Source organism: Eleutherodactylus coqui, chromosome 6 (assembly GCF_035609145.1).
Source record: "Eleutherodactylus coqui strain aEleCoq1 chromosome 6, aEleCoq1.hap1, whole genome shotgun sequence".
Taxonomy (NCBI): Eukaryota; Metazoa; Chordata; class Amphibia; order Anura; family Eleutherodactylidae; genus Eleutherodactylus; species Eleutherodactylus coqui.
The window spans coordinates 173,834,127-173,854,291 of NC_089842.1; the positions used below are offsets into that span (position 1 = coordinate 173,834,127).

At 43.1% G+C, this 20,165-nt stretch overlaps 1 protein-coding gene across 3 annotated transcripts in view; it reads right to left on the bottom strand.

The window, feature by feature from the left end:
- Nucleotides 1-20,165, bottom strand: part of KIAA0586 (KIAA0586 ortholog) — a 167,584-nt gene that overhangs the window by 59,741 nt on the left and 87,678 nt on the right. For all 3 annotated transcript variants that reach the window (XM_066608234.1, XM_066608233.1, XM_066608235.1), the window contains exons 24-30: nt 18,970-19,186; nt 14,079-14,320; nt 11,113-11,189; nt 10,158-10,286; nt 8,222-8,405; nt 6,438-6,577; nt 1,682-1,769 (exon numbers count right to left, since the gene is read on the bottom strand). In XM_066608234.1, the coding sequence (XP_066464331.1) occupies nt 1,682-1,769; nt 6,438-6,577; nt 8,222-8,405; nt 10,158-10,286; nt 11,113-11,189; nt 14,079-14,320; nt 18,970-19,186 (1,077 nt within the window). The remainder of the gene's footprint in view (nt 1-1,681; nt 1,770-6,437; nt 6,578-8,221; nt 8,406-10,157; nt 10,287-11,112; nt 11,190-14,078; nt 14,321-18,969; nt 19,187-20,165) is intronic.

Here is a 20,165-nt window from a genome sequence, read left to right on the forward strand (position 1 = left end):
GAGAGAGCTCCCCTCTGTTCCCCACTGCTCCACCACGCCACGCCCCCCGCATCTTTTCGTCCGAGTAGTCATTTATTCGGAAAAAGCGGTGCTCGAATGCACAAACGCCCTAAACGAGTAAGTTTGCTCATCTCTAATTATAATATACTTTAATAGGAATACACAGTTTTTGTACTCTACAACAACACTGTGCTGGCAACTTGGAATAATACAAAAACAGGCCCATTTACATCGAACAATTCAGTTCAAACGCTTGAAAGATTGACGGTTTTAGCGATCATTTTGCATAAAGTGTTAATGGACACTCATGTCCGTGAACACTTGATCAGCTTTATTTGCGTGTAAAAGGGCCTCCAGGAGCTTTTTGCAGAGTGCAGCATGTGGTCTGAGCTCTGCACACAGCTCCATTGTTCTCACAAAGGCCATCAGCAGTATACAATGTAATCTCCGACTCCAGTGGAGAACACAGCGTGCAGTCTGTGTTATCTACTCTCCCGCTGAACGATGGATTTTAAGCTCACCTTAAAATCATCGCTCAGCCGAAGAGTGAATGATGGCAGCATTTACACGCAATGATCATATGCCATTGTTTGAACAAATTTTGAGAAATCATTGCGTGTAAACGGGCCTTTATATAGTTAGAAACAACACAATATTCAGTAACGCAATAATTAAAAAATAGGAGACCATGTAATTATGTTGTGGTGAGTCCTTCAGATTAGCAGCACTCTTAGCTATATCTAGTAGAAGGGGTGTCAAGCATTGGGCTCCTCTGCGGGATGTCTACATATATGCTCTAATAGGACATCTGGACAGGGGTTGAAGAATAAAACAATGGTATGGCCTGATGAATGGATCTTAAGGGTATGTTCACACATGGCTGGCACAGTGCAGATTTTTTGCAATTCCCTGTGGAAAATCTGCAATGTATTATTGTGTTAGCAAAGTGAATGGGATTTTGAGAAATCTCATTTACAAGTTGCTGAAAAAGTCCGCAGAGCAAACTGACCTCTGTTGTGGGTTTTAAATGTGCAGCATATCAATTCATGATGCAGATTTTCAGTATGGATTTTCTCTGTTCAAATAAGGCGGTGAAATTTGTTTTACATGCAAATTTTGACACAGAAATACAACAAAATCTTCTGGAAAAAAACAAAACAAAAACCCCCCCAAAAAACACGTTACATGTGACCGTAGCCTAAACTTCTATAGCATCCCTTGTCTAGTGCAAGGTCCGAGGAGGCGACACGGTGATTCAAAGACAGAATACCTATATCATGTACCTGTCTAGGCATTACACAGTGCATACGGTTTTCCTGGAATGGGAGCATGAAGACAATTAAAAACAGTTCTATGTGAATTCCTATAAAATGGGACTTTAAAACTTAATTGTTTTAGCAAATGAAATGAACAATTTTAACAAAAGGTTCTTAAAAACCACAAACCATATCCAGCGACCACATTCTATGACCTCAGCGTGTAGGACTGCAGAAACAGTGCTGCCATCTTGTGGCAGTCTGCAGTATTCACCGCTTGAATTGCCTTCCACATTCCATCCATAGGGGTGTCTGACACCTCCCAGCAGAATGCAGTTTCACACCAGCCTCAGAATACTTAGCATGTGCATAGAAAAACATCCTCTGCCAAACCACTGGCTGTTAAAACTCAGACAAACATTTACCTTGCTGTGGATCATCGCTTGACTTAACACCAACTTGTATGAGGCGGGTAGGCACTGGCCGGCGCTCCCTTTGAGGTTCTCCAGGACCCTGCCGTAATTAGGAAACGTGTTAAAAAGCAACTTAGTTTACAAGAGACGCCATTCTATGTTTTCCTTCTTTTTCTGTATTCCATTCTGTCAGCCGGTAGCTCCTTCCAGAAACAATACCCTGGCAGCAGATCGGATTGCAGCCCTAAAGGTACCCCTATAAACACCTAGAATGATGTAAGCGGAACAAAGGCCCTGCTGTCATTTCAACCAAAGTTTATACTTTTGCTTTTAGATAAACCATCTGGGGTCCTTATGTACTAAGTAGGAGAATTCCTATAGGACTAGACCAATTTTAGTCTGAGAATCATAACCTCACTGAGGATGCAGCAGATAGGATTCCTGGCAGGGTAGTAGAAATGAGTAAAGGCAGAAGAAATCAGCAGCTCACAGACAAAAAGAGCACTTTTCCGTCAAGGGGGAAAAAAAAAAAAAAATCACAGCATTCATTATTTCTAGGCAGATTCCACGCGGGTGGCTTCCATTAAAGTCAATGGAAGCTGTTCGACCCACGGCCCTTCCGCAATCATCATTGCAGAAAGGTTACGGGATCCGTGTTATCGCCTAAAGACGGTGCTGCATAATCTGTATTGCGCATGTGCGCCAGCCAGCACGTCCGCAGTACATAATAAGGAAGAATTTGGACAGGTATGCAGGGGTCCCAAAGGGAAAAAAATGAGGGAGGAGAAAAAAGATGGAACTTGCTCAGACCCTAAAATATCCTAGGTCTATCCCTAATTGGGTCTGCCCCAAACGGAGTGACCCCGAGCAAGGACTTGGACCAATCACCTTATTACACCCCAAGCATAAAAGTGGGGAAAAGGCTCAAATAGGAATTACAAGTAGAATGCTAACTTATCCTGTTGTGGACAAAACTACAGATAAAACTGTGTTCAGTGACAGCGGAAAAAAAAAAAAGTTCCTCCTGCGGTCCAAATAGTAACTCATGACACCTCTACAATAAAGTAGTCCAGTGGACTAATATATATTTTTTGGACTAGTGAGTATCCTTTTGGCATAAGTTAGGCAGGAATGGGTTGGTATTTTTTTCCCTTCTTACTATATTGGAGATTACAGCCTACATCGCTTTCCTATGCCATTTGCCACCGTAGAGCAGTTACAAATGTCAGCCAAAGGTAAACCATGAAACACAATGCCTCTCAGAGGGGTTGTCTGGGTTAGAAAATCCATTTCAAATACCTCCTTAAGGCATACTGACTTAATAGTACTTTAATCTATAGCACATATGTCAAACACAAGGCCCGCTGGCCGAATGCAGACCGAGGTCTCATTTTAGCCCGCAGCTCTGGTCTGGAGTTGGAAGGGCAGTCTGTGACCTCTGTCCTTGCCCGCCCGCCTCCACGGTGTCTGAATGCACTGTCCTGTAGGCGGCACAGACACTGAGGGGAGGGGTCAGCTGTCACAGGCTCAGCTGTGGCTGCCGCTGGATCAGAGCAGCAGGCTGGGTGAATGGAATGCCTGTATGGATGCTGCCTGTCCAGAGGCCAATAGGGGGTGGGGTGGGTTGCTATTACTACTGGGACCACTATGGGGGACACATTACTACTGAGGTGAATACAGAGGACACTATTACGTCTGGAGCTACTATGGGGGTCACTTACTACTGGGGCCACGATGGGGACCCTATTACTACTGGGGTCACTATAGGGATCCTTATTATAATACAATCTTACAATTTCAATCTGCCCTTTAAAGGCAACCATATGGCTGATGTGGCCCTCGGTGAAAATGAGCGCCAAATGTAACTGTAAATAACAAATTAGGTGATGAAATCCAACCCATGGGGTGTGTGGCCCAGATGGTACCAGACTAAATCCAATAATGACTCCAATGGTAAGAATCTTAATTGGAACCTTCCTGCTAACACTCTTGTGGCTGTCTGTGTCATCAATTCAGTTCCTCTAGCAGCCCAGCATCCAAATACAATCCAAACTAATGTAACTCAATAATAGTAACCCTCCCATTAAGTGGCGGCATCTCATTATCTAAATGTTTCACCTCCATTGGGCTAGGAGGGGTGCTGAAAGAATACAGTGGACTGCTGTTTTAGTGAGTGGAGCACTACTCCTGCCCCTCAGAGCATAGACCGACAAGCTGTAATATATGCACATACATATATACAGTCTGTCGGCTATAAACAGACTACTATACATTTTTTTTACATTTAGGGTATGTTCTCCATTAGTGCGGATGCTGATCCAAAAACAGCTGCGCTTCGCAGCCGATTTCAGTGTGCAGAAAACAGTCCTCTCACCAGGGAATACCCTGTGCGCTGCCAATCCCAGAGCCTAGCGTGCACCCTCACCCCATACCGCTAGCGAGAGTGGCCGCTGCTAATCAGGTGATGCGGAAGTGGCAGCATCTGACTAGCAGTGGCGGAGCTCAGAAACAGCATGGGGTGACTTGCACCCTTCGGTTACAAGGACCTGTAGCATCCTGCCCTTACACAGGACTGCATATTAAGCTGACAGATCCGCTTTAAAATGGAAAGCTCATTGATTTTCAATGTGTGTGAAATTCGAGTATTGTCAGATGCTTTTGAAAAACGCTCTCTTCCCTAGTGTTAGCTATCCCTCCTACCTGTCATCAGCAAATTTGATCAGCTTCCCATCAATTACCTTCTACAGATCATTTATAAAAATGTTGAACACTGGGCCTAGGACATTCTTCCACTTGGATGTGCAGCCATTTATGACCACTCTTTGAGTACGATCACTCAGCCAGCTGTGAATCCACCTAGCAGTTGCCTTGTCAATCCCATTTTTGGTCATTTTTTCAATAAGTATGGTATGAGATACTTTGTCAAATGCTTTTCGAAGGTCAAGATATACACAACATCTATGCATTGTGTATGTATAGATAAAGTGCTAAAATTTCAGTTCAGCACAAGCTGAAACCTCAGGCGGTTCATTTCAACAAAACCCACTAAGGCTGTGGTCACACGGGACGTAAATCCCACAGAAATCTTGCAAAATGACCGCAGCGGGAGCGCACGAAGATTTCCGCGGCAGAAAGGCTGCTTCAAAACTGGCATCGTTTGACGAGGGTTTTGAAGCTGCTTTGCTGCCTGTATTCCGCTGCAGCCACCTCTGCCCATAGAGAGGAGAGAGTTAGCAGCGGAAACGGCGATAAAATTTACATGCCGCGGCTTTAAAATCTGCGGGGCATGTCAGTTTCAGCGCAGCTTGGCCACAATGGCTTGTCTGCAGCATGTGGACGACATCCTTGCAAAGGTCATCCACTTTGCCGCTTAGGCTCAGGTTTAAGATTGCCGACGGAATTTCCATGCGGAAAGTCCGCACGGAAATTCCGCCCCATGTGAACCCTGCCTAATATCTTCTCCTCCAGAGGAGAAGAAGAAACAAAGCTTACATACTCCATGCAGATGTTGTGCATGGTCATGTTTGAATCCAGGACCAGAGTGCTGCAAGGCAACAGTGCCAACCATGGAACATGGAAGAGGAAGAAGGAGAGGAAGAAAGATACATTTTATGGCTGATAGGGCTCCTATACACTGGCAGTTGCGATACCGCCGTGAGAAAATTGCGGCAAAAATGACATCTTTTTTTCTGCGATTTTTGAGCGTCAGCGCTACTTTTTCTCGCAAAAAAATCGCTGCCACTTGCAATTTTCTCGTGGCTTTTTTTTCCCGCAATTTTGCCGTGATTTTTAAGTGCAAAAGTCAATAGGGCTTTCCAATGTTAAAATCGCATCGCACAAAAATTGGAAAAATTTAGACTAACAAAACTTTTTGATGAAATTCGGCGAACCGACTGAACCAAACTTTTCAAAAGTTCGCTCAACACTACTGTAATATTTAGTTCTATTGGGTGGGTCTTGAACAAGTGGACTAAATTCTGACAGCACTTTGGTACAGGGCTCAGAATTGGATCCAATCATTTTGATTATTACTGATATTTCACTAAAGTCTACGATGGCAAGGTCTAACACGTTTTTATTGTCAACATAAGCAATGGTGAGTATGTAGAACCCTGTCACAGTTCTGTCTGAACCGCTACAAACTCCAATCCCTACAGCTTTTACTAGAAGTGTAGAGGGATCATGGAGACAAACCAATAATGGATGGCAGCAGGATTTTAGTTTGCCAAATCAGGTACAAAGAACTGTTCAAAGTGCAGCAGAATCCCTATACTAAGATACTAGATGAACGTCCTAACAGTAAACCTATGGTAACTTACATTTTAGCACTCTTTGACAGGTCATGGAGAATGAAAGATTAATGAAAGGTCCAACAGGACTCTTCATTGTAATGATCACCCGGGGTCCTGAGTGAGAACACTTTCTGACACGCCGTACGTCTGCCTTTGATTTAGTAGTGTAATTGTACAGGCACATCTTATGTTGGCTGTTTAATGTAATTTAAGTAAAACTAAATCAATAAATTAAAATGTAAGGCAAAATTGAAATCGTTCCCAACAAATACTCCACTTGTCATTGTAGAAACAGACATTTGTTTTCATATTCTATGACTAAAGTCGAATAATTAGGCTTTCTTTCCTGGCGGAGGCTATAAAACGTTAGGTACTGAAGGGCCCTTGTTTGTTCCAGAAGTAGAAATAGCCCAAAATATAAAACACATGTGGAAGAATAAAAAAGCCAGTACAGAACAAAGCATTCATGTCTTCACCTGTGAGGTGTTTCTGGCCGCAGCTGGAATTTGGTGCAAATCTTCGGCATGTGGATAATAAGCAGGCAAGAGCTGAGATTCCAGATCACCGAGACTCATTGGCCCAGAACTAATATTATCGGCGTCTCCCTGGCTTACTCCTGGGGAGGGAACAGAATTATTTTTTTTAGTGTATGTATATATATTTAAAATGTACGGAGATAAAAGAAGAAAAAAAAAAAACACCGGCAATTACAAACCCTTCTGTCAAGTTACTATAAAATGTTATTTAGCTTTTTCTTCATTACATTGGAAGAACTAAGTGACAACAAATATGCCCACTGGTTCCTGTGTTCACATATGCTAATCATAGTGATTACAGCCCATTGGTCCCAGTGATTACATGGCGGAGGGCTGATGACGTCACAGAATGAGCGCCCACTGTCTGTGAACCTTGTGCATGCCCCGACCAATGTTCTTACCGATCCCCGCTGTTGTAGCAATCAGTCACAGCCAACTCCAACTGCGGATGGCAGAGGCTCAGAAACCGAGCTTGCGCCATTCATATGCTGTAAGTATACGGCATTTCGTCTCAACCTCCTCTTCACCGTGATTTATATGTACATCATGGGGCACAAAGGGGTTGAAGGCTAAGTCCCCAATCATTTATGTATAGTATAGTAACAGACATGCAGATTTCAGTGGTGTCGCTTATACAGATCAGTTCATCTGTTTTGCAAAACTTATAATTGAAAGTGTGAGGAGCGGGTAGAGAGGAGTTTGGTGTGCCTTGTTAATATTCATATATTCATTGCTCTCCCCGCCTCCCGTCGCTGATTAACAGGTTTCCATGTAGCATTATGCATATGGAGAAACCTGTTATTTCGTAGCAGGGGAGGGCGGGAGAGAGCAGTGAATATATGAATACTAATGAACTACATGGGACTCCTCTCATTCCGAGATACACATTTTCTAACACAAGTTTTCCTAAAATGGTGAAGTGATAAGTATAAGCGACAAACCGATGAAATCTCTGTGTCTGTCACTGTAATGCAACGTGCACAGCCCTAGGATGATTAATAGGGACCTGGGAGTCTTCCTTTAAAAAAAACCCAAAACAGTTGCATCTATTAAAGTACATGGGTGTCCGGTAAGTTTTTTTTGCTGCGTATGTATAGGTTGTACGCTTTGACTATTATAGACTATCTATAATCACACTACTTTAAAGATTTGCCCCCACCTTTGCACTGGTAGCACAGCAGAGGTCTCTCAGACAGTACATGTGATATTTGTATGGGTATGATCAACCTTGTATATAAATTCATCATTGCAGCCAAAAGTAGAGAGATATTATCTCCATTCTGTAGCAGTTCAAAACACCTAAAAGAAGACTTCCTTGCTCCATGATCAAGATTCTGCCATCCGTATAATAAGGAATTATCATTTTTTGTCAATTTAAAGAGTGCGTTCGCACATAGCTGATTTGCTGCTGAGTTCCGCAATGGCAGCCATGAATGAACGCTCTCTGAATTAGCACCAAAAGTAGAGGTCTTCTTCAAGAGCATACACTATAGACTTAGATGCAGGAAGAGGTCATACATCTACTTTTTTTCCCGAATGTGTGTATGTTCCCCCATGCTAATGTGAGTGCTGCGCCAATTTCTTCACACGCTTCAAACATATGATTGGCTTCCTTTAAAATTGGCCTTAGTATATGTGTTTGAGATTAAGCAATTAGTGTGAGCCCCAATGAGAATATGTTGGCTTTATATGAGCAGTAGGAAAATGAATAAAATATATATAACCTGGTATGTTCATCTGTGGTCCGTGGAATGATGGACGTATCCTTAGATGTCCAGCAGTCTGAGCTGTAGTGCCGGCTCTGTCAGTAAAAACAGAATGTCCCGCTAGGATCTGCTGGGCTGCTGGTGTCAGACATGGCCTCTGACCTTCACTGATTTCCCCCATGCTGTTCTCATCCCCAGAGCTCTAAAGCAAAGATAATACATAGCTAAGTAAATAAACACTTCTGTAGAGACAGTAATAGCAAATCTGTATAGGCCCTTTTACACGGAACGATTATCGTTCAAAAAAATCATGCAAATGAACGATAATCGTTCAGTCTAAACGCAGCCATCGATCGAACGATAAATCTTTTGCTTTTCGTTTATTGTTCATGTAATGCAGGCATAAAAGCCATCATTGGCTCGATCACTAATCGTTTGGTTTAAATACCGATCGTTCAGTCGTTCTCATTTTCTTACACAGTGAATGTGAACGAAATAAGGATTTCTTGTTTGACCGAGCGAACCATGTATCTGCTTTATAGGCAGGCTGCACGAATGAAATCTTACTTCGTTCGCTTGTTCAAACAATATATCATTTGGTGGACCCTATGGCCGCCTGCACATGGTGACCCCAGCTTACCTGCCTTCTGCTCTGCTGTGCCAGCCAACGTGCAGTACAGAGGATGCCGCACCATTGCTATGGTGATGATGTGGCTGCCGCAGGACGGTTGGCTTCCATTGACTTCAATGGAAGCTGGCCGTGCGTATCCCGAACAAAAATTGTAGAATGCTGCGATTTTTCCTCTGTGAGCAGAAAATTGCAATCAATTTCTACTCATGGGAAGGAAATTGTGCATTGTCATAGCATGCTATGGGCTGGATTTGCTGCAGAATCTGGAGCCGGAATCTGGCTCCGGATTTTGCAATACAAGTCCACCCATGCGCAGGAGGCCTAAGGCCTCATGTCCACTGCTAAAATAAAATTAAAAGTTTGCAGTGCTTCTCCCGCAGCGTAATCCGCGCCCCATAGGGATGCATTGGACACCCGCAGGTAGTTAAATACCTATGGATGTCCTTTTCCCTTGAGGCGCGGATTGCATGTGCGGGAAAACACCCACGGCATGCTCCATTTTAGTGCGGGTCTCCCACGGGGAGGCTCCCGCAGGCTTCCCGAAGCCTATGGAAGCCGTTCGGATCCACGGCACACTCGCACCTGATTTTCTGCTCTCCGGCGCAGGAGAGCAGAAGTTAAAAAAAATGGAGTGCCCGGCGCATGCATGCGGCGCGCTGCCGGCATGCCGAGCAAATCCGCCGGGCCGAGGAAAGAAGATCCGGCCTTGAAGGAGGGAAGATCTGCAGCGTCCGGACAGGTAAGTTAATCTTCTTTTTAGGCCTCATGTCCGCGGGAAAGGAAGGACCCGCTGCGGGATTCTGCATGAAGAATCCGCGGCGGGACTGATTTTCCCCGTGGACATGAGGCCTAAGGGTAGGTTTACATGTTGGAATTTGGCTGCAGATTTGATGTGGAATCCATGCCGATTCTGTGTCCCATTCTCTTTAATGGCAATTAACGCCATAGTCTATACCAAAGGGATTTCAAATCCACATGGAGAAAAAAAAAGTAGCAACATGTCACTTCTTGACAAGGACTCCACACAGTGTCCGCGTCGGGAATTCCACAAGTGGATTTGCTCACTGACAGGTTCTAAACCCACATGCACAGGCATACATATGGATAGCCGCAAATTTCTGCTGCAGTTTTCAGAGGTGGAAAAATCTGCAGCAGATTCCACAATGTGAACATACCCTAAATGTCACTAGAATGATGCCATTATGAATATGACCAGAATAGGCATAAATGGGCTAAAACACACAAACTCTCAAATCTCTGCCCCCATCAACCTACTTAGTCTTAGAAACTTGCTGCATGGCACAGCGAAGAAGAGCAAGTTACCTCAGGATGGTAGAAAACTTCTTGCCGCGCAACGGAACCCCGTTTCAATTTGGTCAAATGGAAGGGGTCATGATGTGCTCCTCTGTACGGCCTGTCTATTACCTGCCCTTCACTGGGAGGATCGAATTCCTGGAGGAAGAATCTCGCCGTTACTGGTGGCAGTGGAATTTTTTTTAAATTCAACATTTAAACTGGAATAGAAAATTGTTGTATTTGGCTACAAAAAATAAATGGGCTCACATATCAATTACTGGCAAGTAAGCCGCATTCAGGTGACCGTATGTGAGTTGCACCTGAGATTGTCAAGCACAGCTGGCATTGGACAGCAGACATTGTGTGTCCTATTCACATTTCTAATATAAATGTATTCAAAGTTGCGCTCACTTACTATTCTTATACCAATGCCCCTATCCACACAGCAGAATGGTATATTCCATGGGCTTGTCTGTCCATAATAATGAACATCAGTCAAGTAGCCCACCAAACATTGCATAAGACAAATTCTACAAATCCTACAAAGAGCATAAACCTGGCATCTGCCAAGTGTGGTGGTTGCCTCACAAGGCAGGTAGGGGACCCACGTTCTCCACATAGGTGCAGGTCCCAGAGCTGGGACCAACATTTATCAGACTTTTACGATACATCCCATTAATGTATGCCTGTTCCAAATGTGCACCAAAAATACTAGTGTGGATATTCATAGGGTCTATTATACCCCCAGAATGCATACCAAATGGACCGCATATATAGCGAAGTGCTTTTCTATACACTTATAGCTGCAGCAGAATATGGGACCACGGCTTCCCCCCGTACAGAACCCAGTCCATTTAAAACAAGAGGAAGGAAAGTCTGTGCGTATGTGAGCACAACTACGAATCGTTTGTCCCAACTTGTTTTTAATCAAATCTTTAGGCTGCACTGAATGACGTATACACATAATCCTAAGACTTCTTACCATATCATTAGCGTCCTTAAGAGTGCTGGATAAACTTTCTGTCAAGTTTGGATAGACCAGTCCGCCTTCTGCCAAGCCTGGAACAAAAAACACATTTTAATTTTTCAAGCTAATACTTTAAAAATAAACAGAATATAATCTAAATCATAGAACGTTCTGGAAACCATTACAACAGAACTGTAGTTGCACAATATACCAGCTAACTGATTGAAGAAATATGTCAAGCTCCGTTCCCATCGCTTACAGTCCAAGTAGTATTTTATGATTTTCATTTTTAGACATTGCTCTAAGCGAATCTGTCTCAGACACATTCAGTGTGCGGCTCCGTGGCGGAGGACCACCAGTGCACTTTAAGAATGGAAGTCTGTGTCTGGAGATTTTAGCTGCGGACATGTTCAAGCAATGTAGACCCCATCATTAATGGGTCGCCATCCTTTCCACTGCTTCCTGCAAGAACGATGGCAAAAGCAACAGAGCCTCTGCAATGGTGCATACATGGAATGAAAATGTATGGCACTTAAAACTACAGATACCGACCTCAATTCTGAGCAGGAGCCAGCAACATTTTAAAAATGGCAATCTGAGTGGAAGGTCTGAAGGTCGGCTGCTCCCATTTAAAGGGGGTTCTCTACTTTGGATAATTCTATCTCGATAGAAAAGAAGTTGATCACGGGGTGTCCTCCTCCTTGTATCCTCAGAAGGGAGCTGTAATTTATGGGACAACCTAGCCGTAACTCTTCACTTTCCTTGTAAGGCCACAATTCGGAAATCCCTTACTTGCATATTACCCAGAAGAGCATGAATGGCCTTATAAGTCTCACTCACCCTCTGGTGCTCTCCCTAAGGAGAAAAGATAGCATTCCTGACCCACATCGCAGGCTTCTCCTTAATCATGCACACTAATGAGGGGCAAACATCTTGAAACAGCTGTCTGTGTATGGATTTTGGCTTGGCTTTCAATTCCCAGTCATTGTTACTAGGCTTGAATAAAGAGTCTAACATTGACATGCAGCAATGCTGCCTTCCAATAGGCGGCGCTGCAAAGGTATTGTTCCATCCCCCTTATTTGGGTTGCCTGTGTAATGCAGGACAGGACAGGTCCTCCACAGTGAGAGATGAGCAATGTAACTGCTGCTCTCTATTCTGGCCACGAAATGAGGATCCTAAAACAGGAGACCCGTGTAGAAACTCAGAAATCCCCAACAGGGCATATGAAAATTTGCTTTCTAAACTGGACAACTCCTTTAAGGAAAATCTAACAGAAGTCATCAGGATACCAGATGCTCCTAAATAGGAGTGAGGCAATGTGGAAGGGTTTGTTCCCCTTTGCTCTAGTATCCTAAATAGGGTAAAAATACCTACAACCACACATATCCTACAGAGTGCAGTCAGTTTACCTTCAGCTTAAGAGGTGGAAGAGCTCGAGGGTAAATACAAAAAAATAAAACTTATTGGCAATTTGCACACAATTTTTGTGGCAGTTTTTCATTTTTTTTTTTTAGTCCAAAGCCAAGAGTGGATTCAAAGGAAATGGGAGACAAAAACGAAGGACTTATACCGTTCCTTCATGCAGCATCCACTTTTGGCTTTGGCTCAAAAAACTGCATCAATATCTGCAGTGGCGTTTTTCCTGTATGTGAAACCACCTTTAGGCTAGGTTTACACAAAGCGAAATTTGCTGCAGAGTGACGCAGCAGACATTTTACAGGGTAAAATCGCACCATTTGGTGCAGAATTTACAACCTCATTTGAAGAGGTGGAGACTACACCAAGAATCTGATGCTAAAATCCACATGCCGTGGATTAGATTCCGCACCGCCTGTCAATTTGCACACTCATTTAGTGCAGATGAGATTTCTGAAAATCTCATCCAGGTTGCTACCAAGAAGTGAAATTTGCTGTGGATCTGCAGCAGGTCTTAACAGCTTCGGAAAATCTGCAGCAAATCAGCCACGTGTGAACATACAGCTAAAGGTAGGCTTACATATAGCAGATTTGCTGCCGACTTTCTGCAGCAGAAAACTCTGCACCACTTGCTGTGAATTTTGATGTAGATCCACAGCAGGCTTCATCCCTTCCACTAAAAACGTGAAGTCTGCTACAGGTTTTGATGCAGATTTTCCGTTACAGATAAACCCCGCTAAACGTGAACGTACCCTAAAAACGTTTTCTGTACATAAAGCTTAGTCACCGGATAAATGAAAATCTCCACAACTTTCTAATACACTTTGTTTCAATTCCTCACCATTTTCAAGATACTAGTTTGCTGTCAGTGAATGAGAACACTTGTTTACATTGAGAGGTAGAACATATACCTAGCTCTGCTGTCAGTGGATAAAATAGTGTCTAGTACACAGACAATGCTCTGTGAGCTAAAAAGTTGTATATCTTTTATTTATTCAGTGATTAACTATTATTAATCTTAGACCAATCCCAAAGTTTTGGGACAAAATTCTGTCCTAAGACAAGAGGGGGAGGTGGGTATATTTCTGCACCTGTTATATTCTACCCCTTCCAATCTGCTGGTTCCGGGCCCCATTTTTGGCTCTCCTAGTTGGCTACAGCAATTTTCTAACTACTATATGCACACTGCACTGCTGTCTGATTGGCCAGTACTGATTGCATAAGATGCTCGGGCCAATCAGAGAGCAAATATAGTGCATCAGTAGTCTAACACTACCAATACAAAGCGGAGGTTAAGTAGTCTGAAGACTGCATCAGCCAACTTGGAGAGCTGAAAACGGGATCTGGAACTGTTGGATCAGAGACACAGAAGGGAATAAATAAAACTGTAGGCAATACATCCCCTCCATCTCCGGTCCTGAAAGTTTTGTTCCGAAACCAGGAGATTGCTTTAAACCAATTTGAGGGTTGTCAAAAACAGTCATGATATATTACATGTAGATATGAAAATGCATTTAATAACCACAGAGCATTTAGATGGCTTTATTTAGTTTAGTACTTACCACCTGGAACAAGTATCTGTCCATAACTGTAGAGAAGCTCTCCCTCGGAGAGTGGCTTGTCCGTGGTGTCGGATTCTGTGACGGTCACACTACTCTCCTCTGTGGAGGAGGAAGAGCTGGAGGAATTATGAGGAGGAGGCAACACTTCTTGCTTGGGAGACAGAACCGTTGGCTTCTGTGGTTCAGGAATTGTAATCGCGATTAAGCTCTTTGGTTCTTCCTCTTCAGCCACCGTCATTACACTAAAGAAGAGCATGAACCAAGATTAATACAATAAATAGGCAAAAAATGAAGGAAAGTGTGCATCTATGTGCTTAACCCTTAGCGTCTTCTCACACGCGAATGCGGCAAAGTGCCACGATTTTACTTTAATTTTTGTCTGACAGCATGTTTTAGCGCACTCCATCATTGTGATAGGAGATGAGGTGTGCTAAAAGATGGAGCAGACAGCGCTAGAAGATCGTTGCGCTGGAAAGCGCCGGCCAGCACCGCAATTGATTGCGGTAAAAAGCGTTTGTCTGAGAGAGGCCTTAAGAGTACAGGATGCAGACTCATTTTGCAAATCTGACCTATGTCACTGTATGTGGTCATAACTTTTAAGTGCTTTTACTTATCCAAGTGATTCGGAGATTGTTTTTTCCTGACACATTGTACTTAGTGGTCAATTATGGCCAAGTTACAGAGTGATCATACTCATATTAGAGTGTTCAGAGCTCTCTAATGAAAAACATCTATGGGGCAGAACCCAAAAAAAGTTATGTTTACTCAGTGGGGTATAGGTTTTAGACTTCTTGAAGGAAAAAAAAAATAGTATCAAGTGTTGCCACCAGGGGAATATATGGCGCTATTGAAGAGTAAGATATAGGAGTACATCACAATTAATGGCTAAGGACCGTTCATTGTGGTTTGGGACAGAATTCTGTTGCTATAGATAAGGCACAGTGTGCACCCTGTTGTGCATGCTTCTATAGGCAAGGTACACGTGTGCACGTGGGAGCTGTTAAAATTGGACCCTATTTTGGACTTAAGCATTGTAGTGAGCGTTTTGACCCCACAAGTCTTTTGATCATTTTGTTAACATTGAGCCATGCACATAAAAACAAATATTGTAATTCTTTCAATACATAGGTTTAGCCTCAAATCTTTTAATACCGCAGGGGTCAAAAGGGAATTTTAAAAAAACCACTCCATAATTTGCTACACAATTTTCCCCAAGTACGGAAATACCCCACACCTGGACGTAAACCACTGTTTGGGCACATGATAGGGCTCACAAGGGGAGGATTGCATATTTTGCTGGAATCATTATTGGCCTTTTTATCAGGCTGAGGTACCAATACAGTGGAAACCTCCAAAGAGTGACCACATTTTGGAAACTACATCCCTCAAAAATGTAATCAAGGGGTGTAGTGAGTGTTTTGACCCCATAGGTGTCCAGTAGAAATTTTTTACATTGAGCCATGAAAATGAACATCACAATTTTTCCAATAATGTGCAGGTTTGGCTCCAAATATTTAATTTCCATAAGGGGCCCTAGAAGAAAAAACACCCCACAATTTGCTAAGTAAATTCTCTGGAGTATGAAACGTTTCCATATGTGGACGTAAACTGCAAATTACCGGTATTCCAGCAAAATTTGTGCCATTTCCCTTCTCAGCTGGGTCATATGTCCAGACAGTCCCTATAGTGGTGGTACAGTGGGACACACCCCAAAATAAGTGACCCCGTTATGGAAGCTACACCCTTTATGGTATTTATCTAGGAGTATGAGAAATAGTAAAACCCCAAACAAAACGTCTAACTACTTAATTTATAATGTGGGGTCATATGTAAAGGTGTGAGAAGTACACTGAGGGGAGAAATTTGGAGAGAAGGAAAATATGCTATTCTGTTATGTGTAATGTGGGTTTCGTATTTTAAAAACCACTCACTGTCTATATAAATAGAATGCCAATATCATTCTTCAGGTCAGTGCTATTAAGGCAAAACCAAATGTATTGTTCTTTTTTAGGTTTTACTACCTTTACACAGTAAAATCATTTGTCATTGCCGTATTCCATCACCATACAATTTCCTTGTTTTTGGTCTACAGAGCTGTAAGATGAGCTGTCTTTTCATTGGCACCATCTTGGTATACAGAGGAGTTTTTATTGCGTTTATTGATATAACCAGGGTGTAAAAGGCAAAAAAAAAAAATACATACTGACTTTTTTTCCCCCTTATGGAACATTACTCATGGTATGGCATAAGTGGCAAATTGACCTTATTCTGCAGACCAATAAGGGATGATCATTGGGATGATCAATATCAGTAGCACTAGCATTTAGTCATTTATTGTTATTTCACAGCGTTTACAGTGTAGTATAAAATGAGATTTTAATTCCTATGGCCAAATGGCAGTCCAAGAAAGCATTGTTTGACCTCAATCTGTGTTTGTATTCAGATGGGGTGAATGAGGGATCCCCTCTCTAAACCTCCTAGATACCGCAGTCAGCACTGCCCGCAGCATCTAAGGGTTTAAACAGTTGAGACCCCGCCTGCCAGTTATAGCTGGTCCCTGTGCCGATTGAACTGGCTTTGCGTCTGGGCCCATGCAATTACAAACATATACGTTACACAGCAGGAATGGGATCTTTTCCTCAGTGTTCATGTACATCATAAGGTCTTAAGGGATTTACATTTCTGATGCCCATTAATCAATTTGTTTCTTCTTCTTTAGCCCTTGCCATTGCACTAAAGAAACGCATGGACCACAATAAAAAAAATATATATATATGCAAAAACATGACTAAAAAGTGCATTTGATTAGTGAGCATCACAGATATTTAAGCAGACAATTTGGCTACGAAAATTGGTGAACATTTTAAACTGTACAACATTATAATCAGCCTTGATAGACTGCAATATAAAAAATACCGTGTAACCTCCTGGTATAACATTAATGGACTAGTAAAGAACTGAAATGATGAGCGCACATCTTGTAGTCGCACAACGCTAACATAAGAGCCGCCAGCAATCCCGACGTGTCCGTTTCACTGAGTACTTGCATTCCCTATAAGGTATTGTATAGTTCCAGTACCTTTTCTTACAACTCTGCATTCAATTTTCTCTATATTATTCCACCAGGACTATATTGAGTACGGGGCACAACCATGCCCCTTGTTATTAAGTGCAGCCCTACACAAATTGGACACACTGCCTAGACAGGGACAATGCTGATACGCAGCTGTTAATTATTCATGAACTACCAGGAGGAACAACAGAGGCACACTACAGTAAATGATTGCTACTTTTTGTGGATGCAAGTAATTATACAAAGGGGGAGCAGTTGGTTCTCCTGCCATGTAAATGCATATGGCACTGCTGTGATGTATGAATGTACTGCAGTTATAAATAATGACGGGTTTTATTTTACAAGTTAGAGTACAATACATTTAATGATCACGCCTGAAGGTCTGCTTCTGAAAGCACATTGTAGTTTTACTTGTAAAAGGAGATCACCATTTAAATCTACAAGGCCCCTGGTACATGCGGCACCACAGTAGTTCCATAGGACGTGTCCAGGCTATTTGTGCAGGTCTTACTGAGAGCTGAATGGCAGGATGCTCAGTGGACAGCTCTCTGCTCGCAGCACACACGGAACCGACTCAAATCCATCCGGGAAACCTCATTGTAAGTTCTGGCGACTTCTTTTACATGCCCCAAAATATGTGTCTACCTATGTCCCCTTCATATTAAATGGAGCACTATATTATGTGCACATGTATGAAATTGAAGGTCCTGATGTTAACAAACTGCAAATGACATGCAAGTTGATCAGTTAGTTTGCCTTTTGTTTACATGAGTCGACAATCTCAGCCATGGACGAATGATTGCTAATACGATGGGACTTGTACAGCTGATCCCCAAACAAGCTGATTGTTGGTCCAATTGTTGATCAAATGAACATTTGTGCCTGATTATCGGGCCATGGAAAGGCGCCTCCGGTCTCCCTGGAGGCAGTGACTTACATGCGTTGAGCAAGTTCAATGAAGATAATGTAATGTATACCTTAGGCCTCCCTCACATAGGCATTTGCAGACACACAGCGTTTTTAAAGCTGCACTACCTAAAAAAAAAAAAAAAAAAAAAGAAGAAAAAAAAAGCAATACTCGCCTAGCTGGCGCTGTCTGGGTCCTGATGCTGTTCTCTGGAGCTCTGGGCAGGCTGCCGGGCACTAGTCATGGCCGACAAAGCATCTATTGCTAGTGACAGGGATAAAAATCCCTGCCCCCAGCAAGAAATTGCTCTGATTGGCTGAGGCCGCTGAATGGCTGTGATTGGTGCATCCAGCGCTGGCTGTGATTGGCTGAGCCAGCTGACACTCAGCGGCCTCAGCCAATCAGAGCAATTTCTTGCTGGGGTGGGGATTTCAATCCACGTCACTAGCAATAGATGCTTTGTCAAGCATGACAAATGCCCGGCAGCCTGCCCGGAGCTCCAGAGAACAGTGTCAGGGACCCAGAAAGCGCCAGCTAGGCGAGTATTGCTTTTTTTTAAGTAATGCAGCTAGTGCTTGCATTTAGCGCTTCCAAACACGTGGAACCAAGTTGTGCCACGTTTTCAGCAGCGCTGAAACCGCTGCCACTTTATTTCAATGGGCGACGCACAGCTGAAAACAGCCAAAGAGAGAACATGCATCGCTGTCAAAGCGCAGTGTTGAAGATGCTGTGTTTTGACGCTTGTGTGAAGAGCGCCATTGAAATGAATTGGAGAGTTGTACAGCGTTTAGCGCAGCGTTGAAAGGGGAAGCCTTAGAGTTTACCACCTTGCATAAATAAAAATAGTGATTTCAGCACTCCTGTTTAAGCCGATTTTATGTCCAGTATGTACATTTTAATACTCTACTTACACAGCATCTTTGTACTGTATAGCCTCTTTAGGAGAATGAGGGTTTTCTTCCTCCAATGGCTGTCCCGTATTGTTCCATGGACCACGATGAGGACTCTTTAAGGAAGATGGTTCTTCATAATCTTCTGATATATGAGATGTGGGAGTATTCACTCTGGGAGGAGATGCTACTGGTGTCATGGTCGGTGTGACTACCTGGGTTAATGGAGTCATTTTCCCTAAAAAGGAGCATTAAAATGCTGTTAAAACTGGATTTTCTATAAACAGTCATTAATACCTGCATCAGGGAACTCTTTATGCATAAAACCTCCAAATATTACATGAAGGTCAGCAATACATTTCTAAATATGCTGAACGGAGAAATGCAACTTTATTCTGCAGGAGCAAGTGTTGATTATTGGAACAGGTAGGAGCAGGGGTGTCCAATATTCTGGCACCTATGGGTCACATAGGAAAATAAGAGCTAGAGCCAAGTGGGGCCACTCATTAAACAAACAAACAATAACGAAATGTGTTGGAATTCCACACATGGATTTTGCCCATTGCCTCCAGGCTGCCATGCTTGCCCATCATCAACATCCCAACAATCGTGGTGTGGGGGCTGCCGATGGGGAGCAGGAAGGGGTCTCCCCACTCCTGCTGGCTGTTTATACACATGATAAGCATTGACCGCAGCCTCTAAAACGGTTAACTGCTGCGAGATCGGAGCTAACTAATCACAGCAGTCACTGGCAGCTGCAAGAAACAGCTGATAGCTGCCAGGTATTGAGCAGCCTTTCTACTGAGCCCGCTCCCTACACACTTCAAGACTGCAGGACGTTTATAACATTCAGCCCTCCTAAAGTAGTTAAACACGCTGATCCTCAAGATACCTTTAGATGAATCTCCAGCCAAAACGTGCAGTCGGCAGAGGGGGTACAGCAGCACATCCGACACTTTGAAAGTGGATTCTGGGACTTAAATATTGACGGCCCTGCCTTCAGACAGGCGCACTACTGAGCTGATCTTGATAACCTGAGTCCCTGCACTCCTACCGATCAGCTGTTTTAAGAGGCCATGGTGTTCGGGCGAGCACTGCGGCCTCTTCTTCTGTGACATTGCATCTATTGGTCTTGTGGCCATTTTGCAGCTCCGTCCTATTTAATTTAATTAGATTGAGCTGCAATACAAAAGACAATAAAGAGACTTCTGCACTTG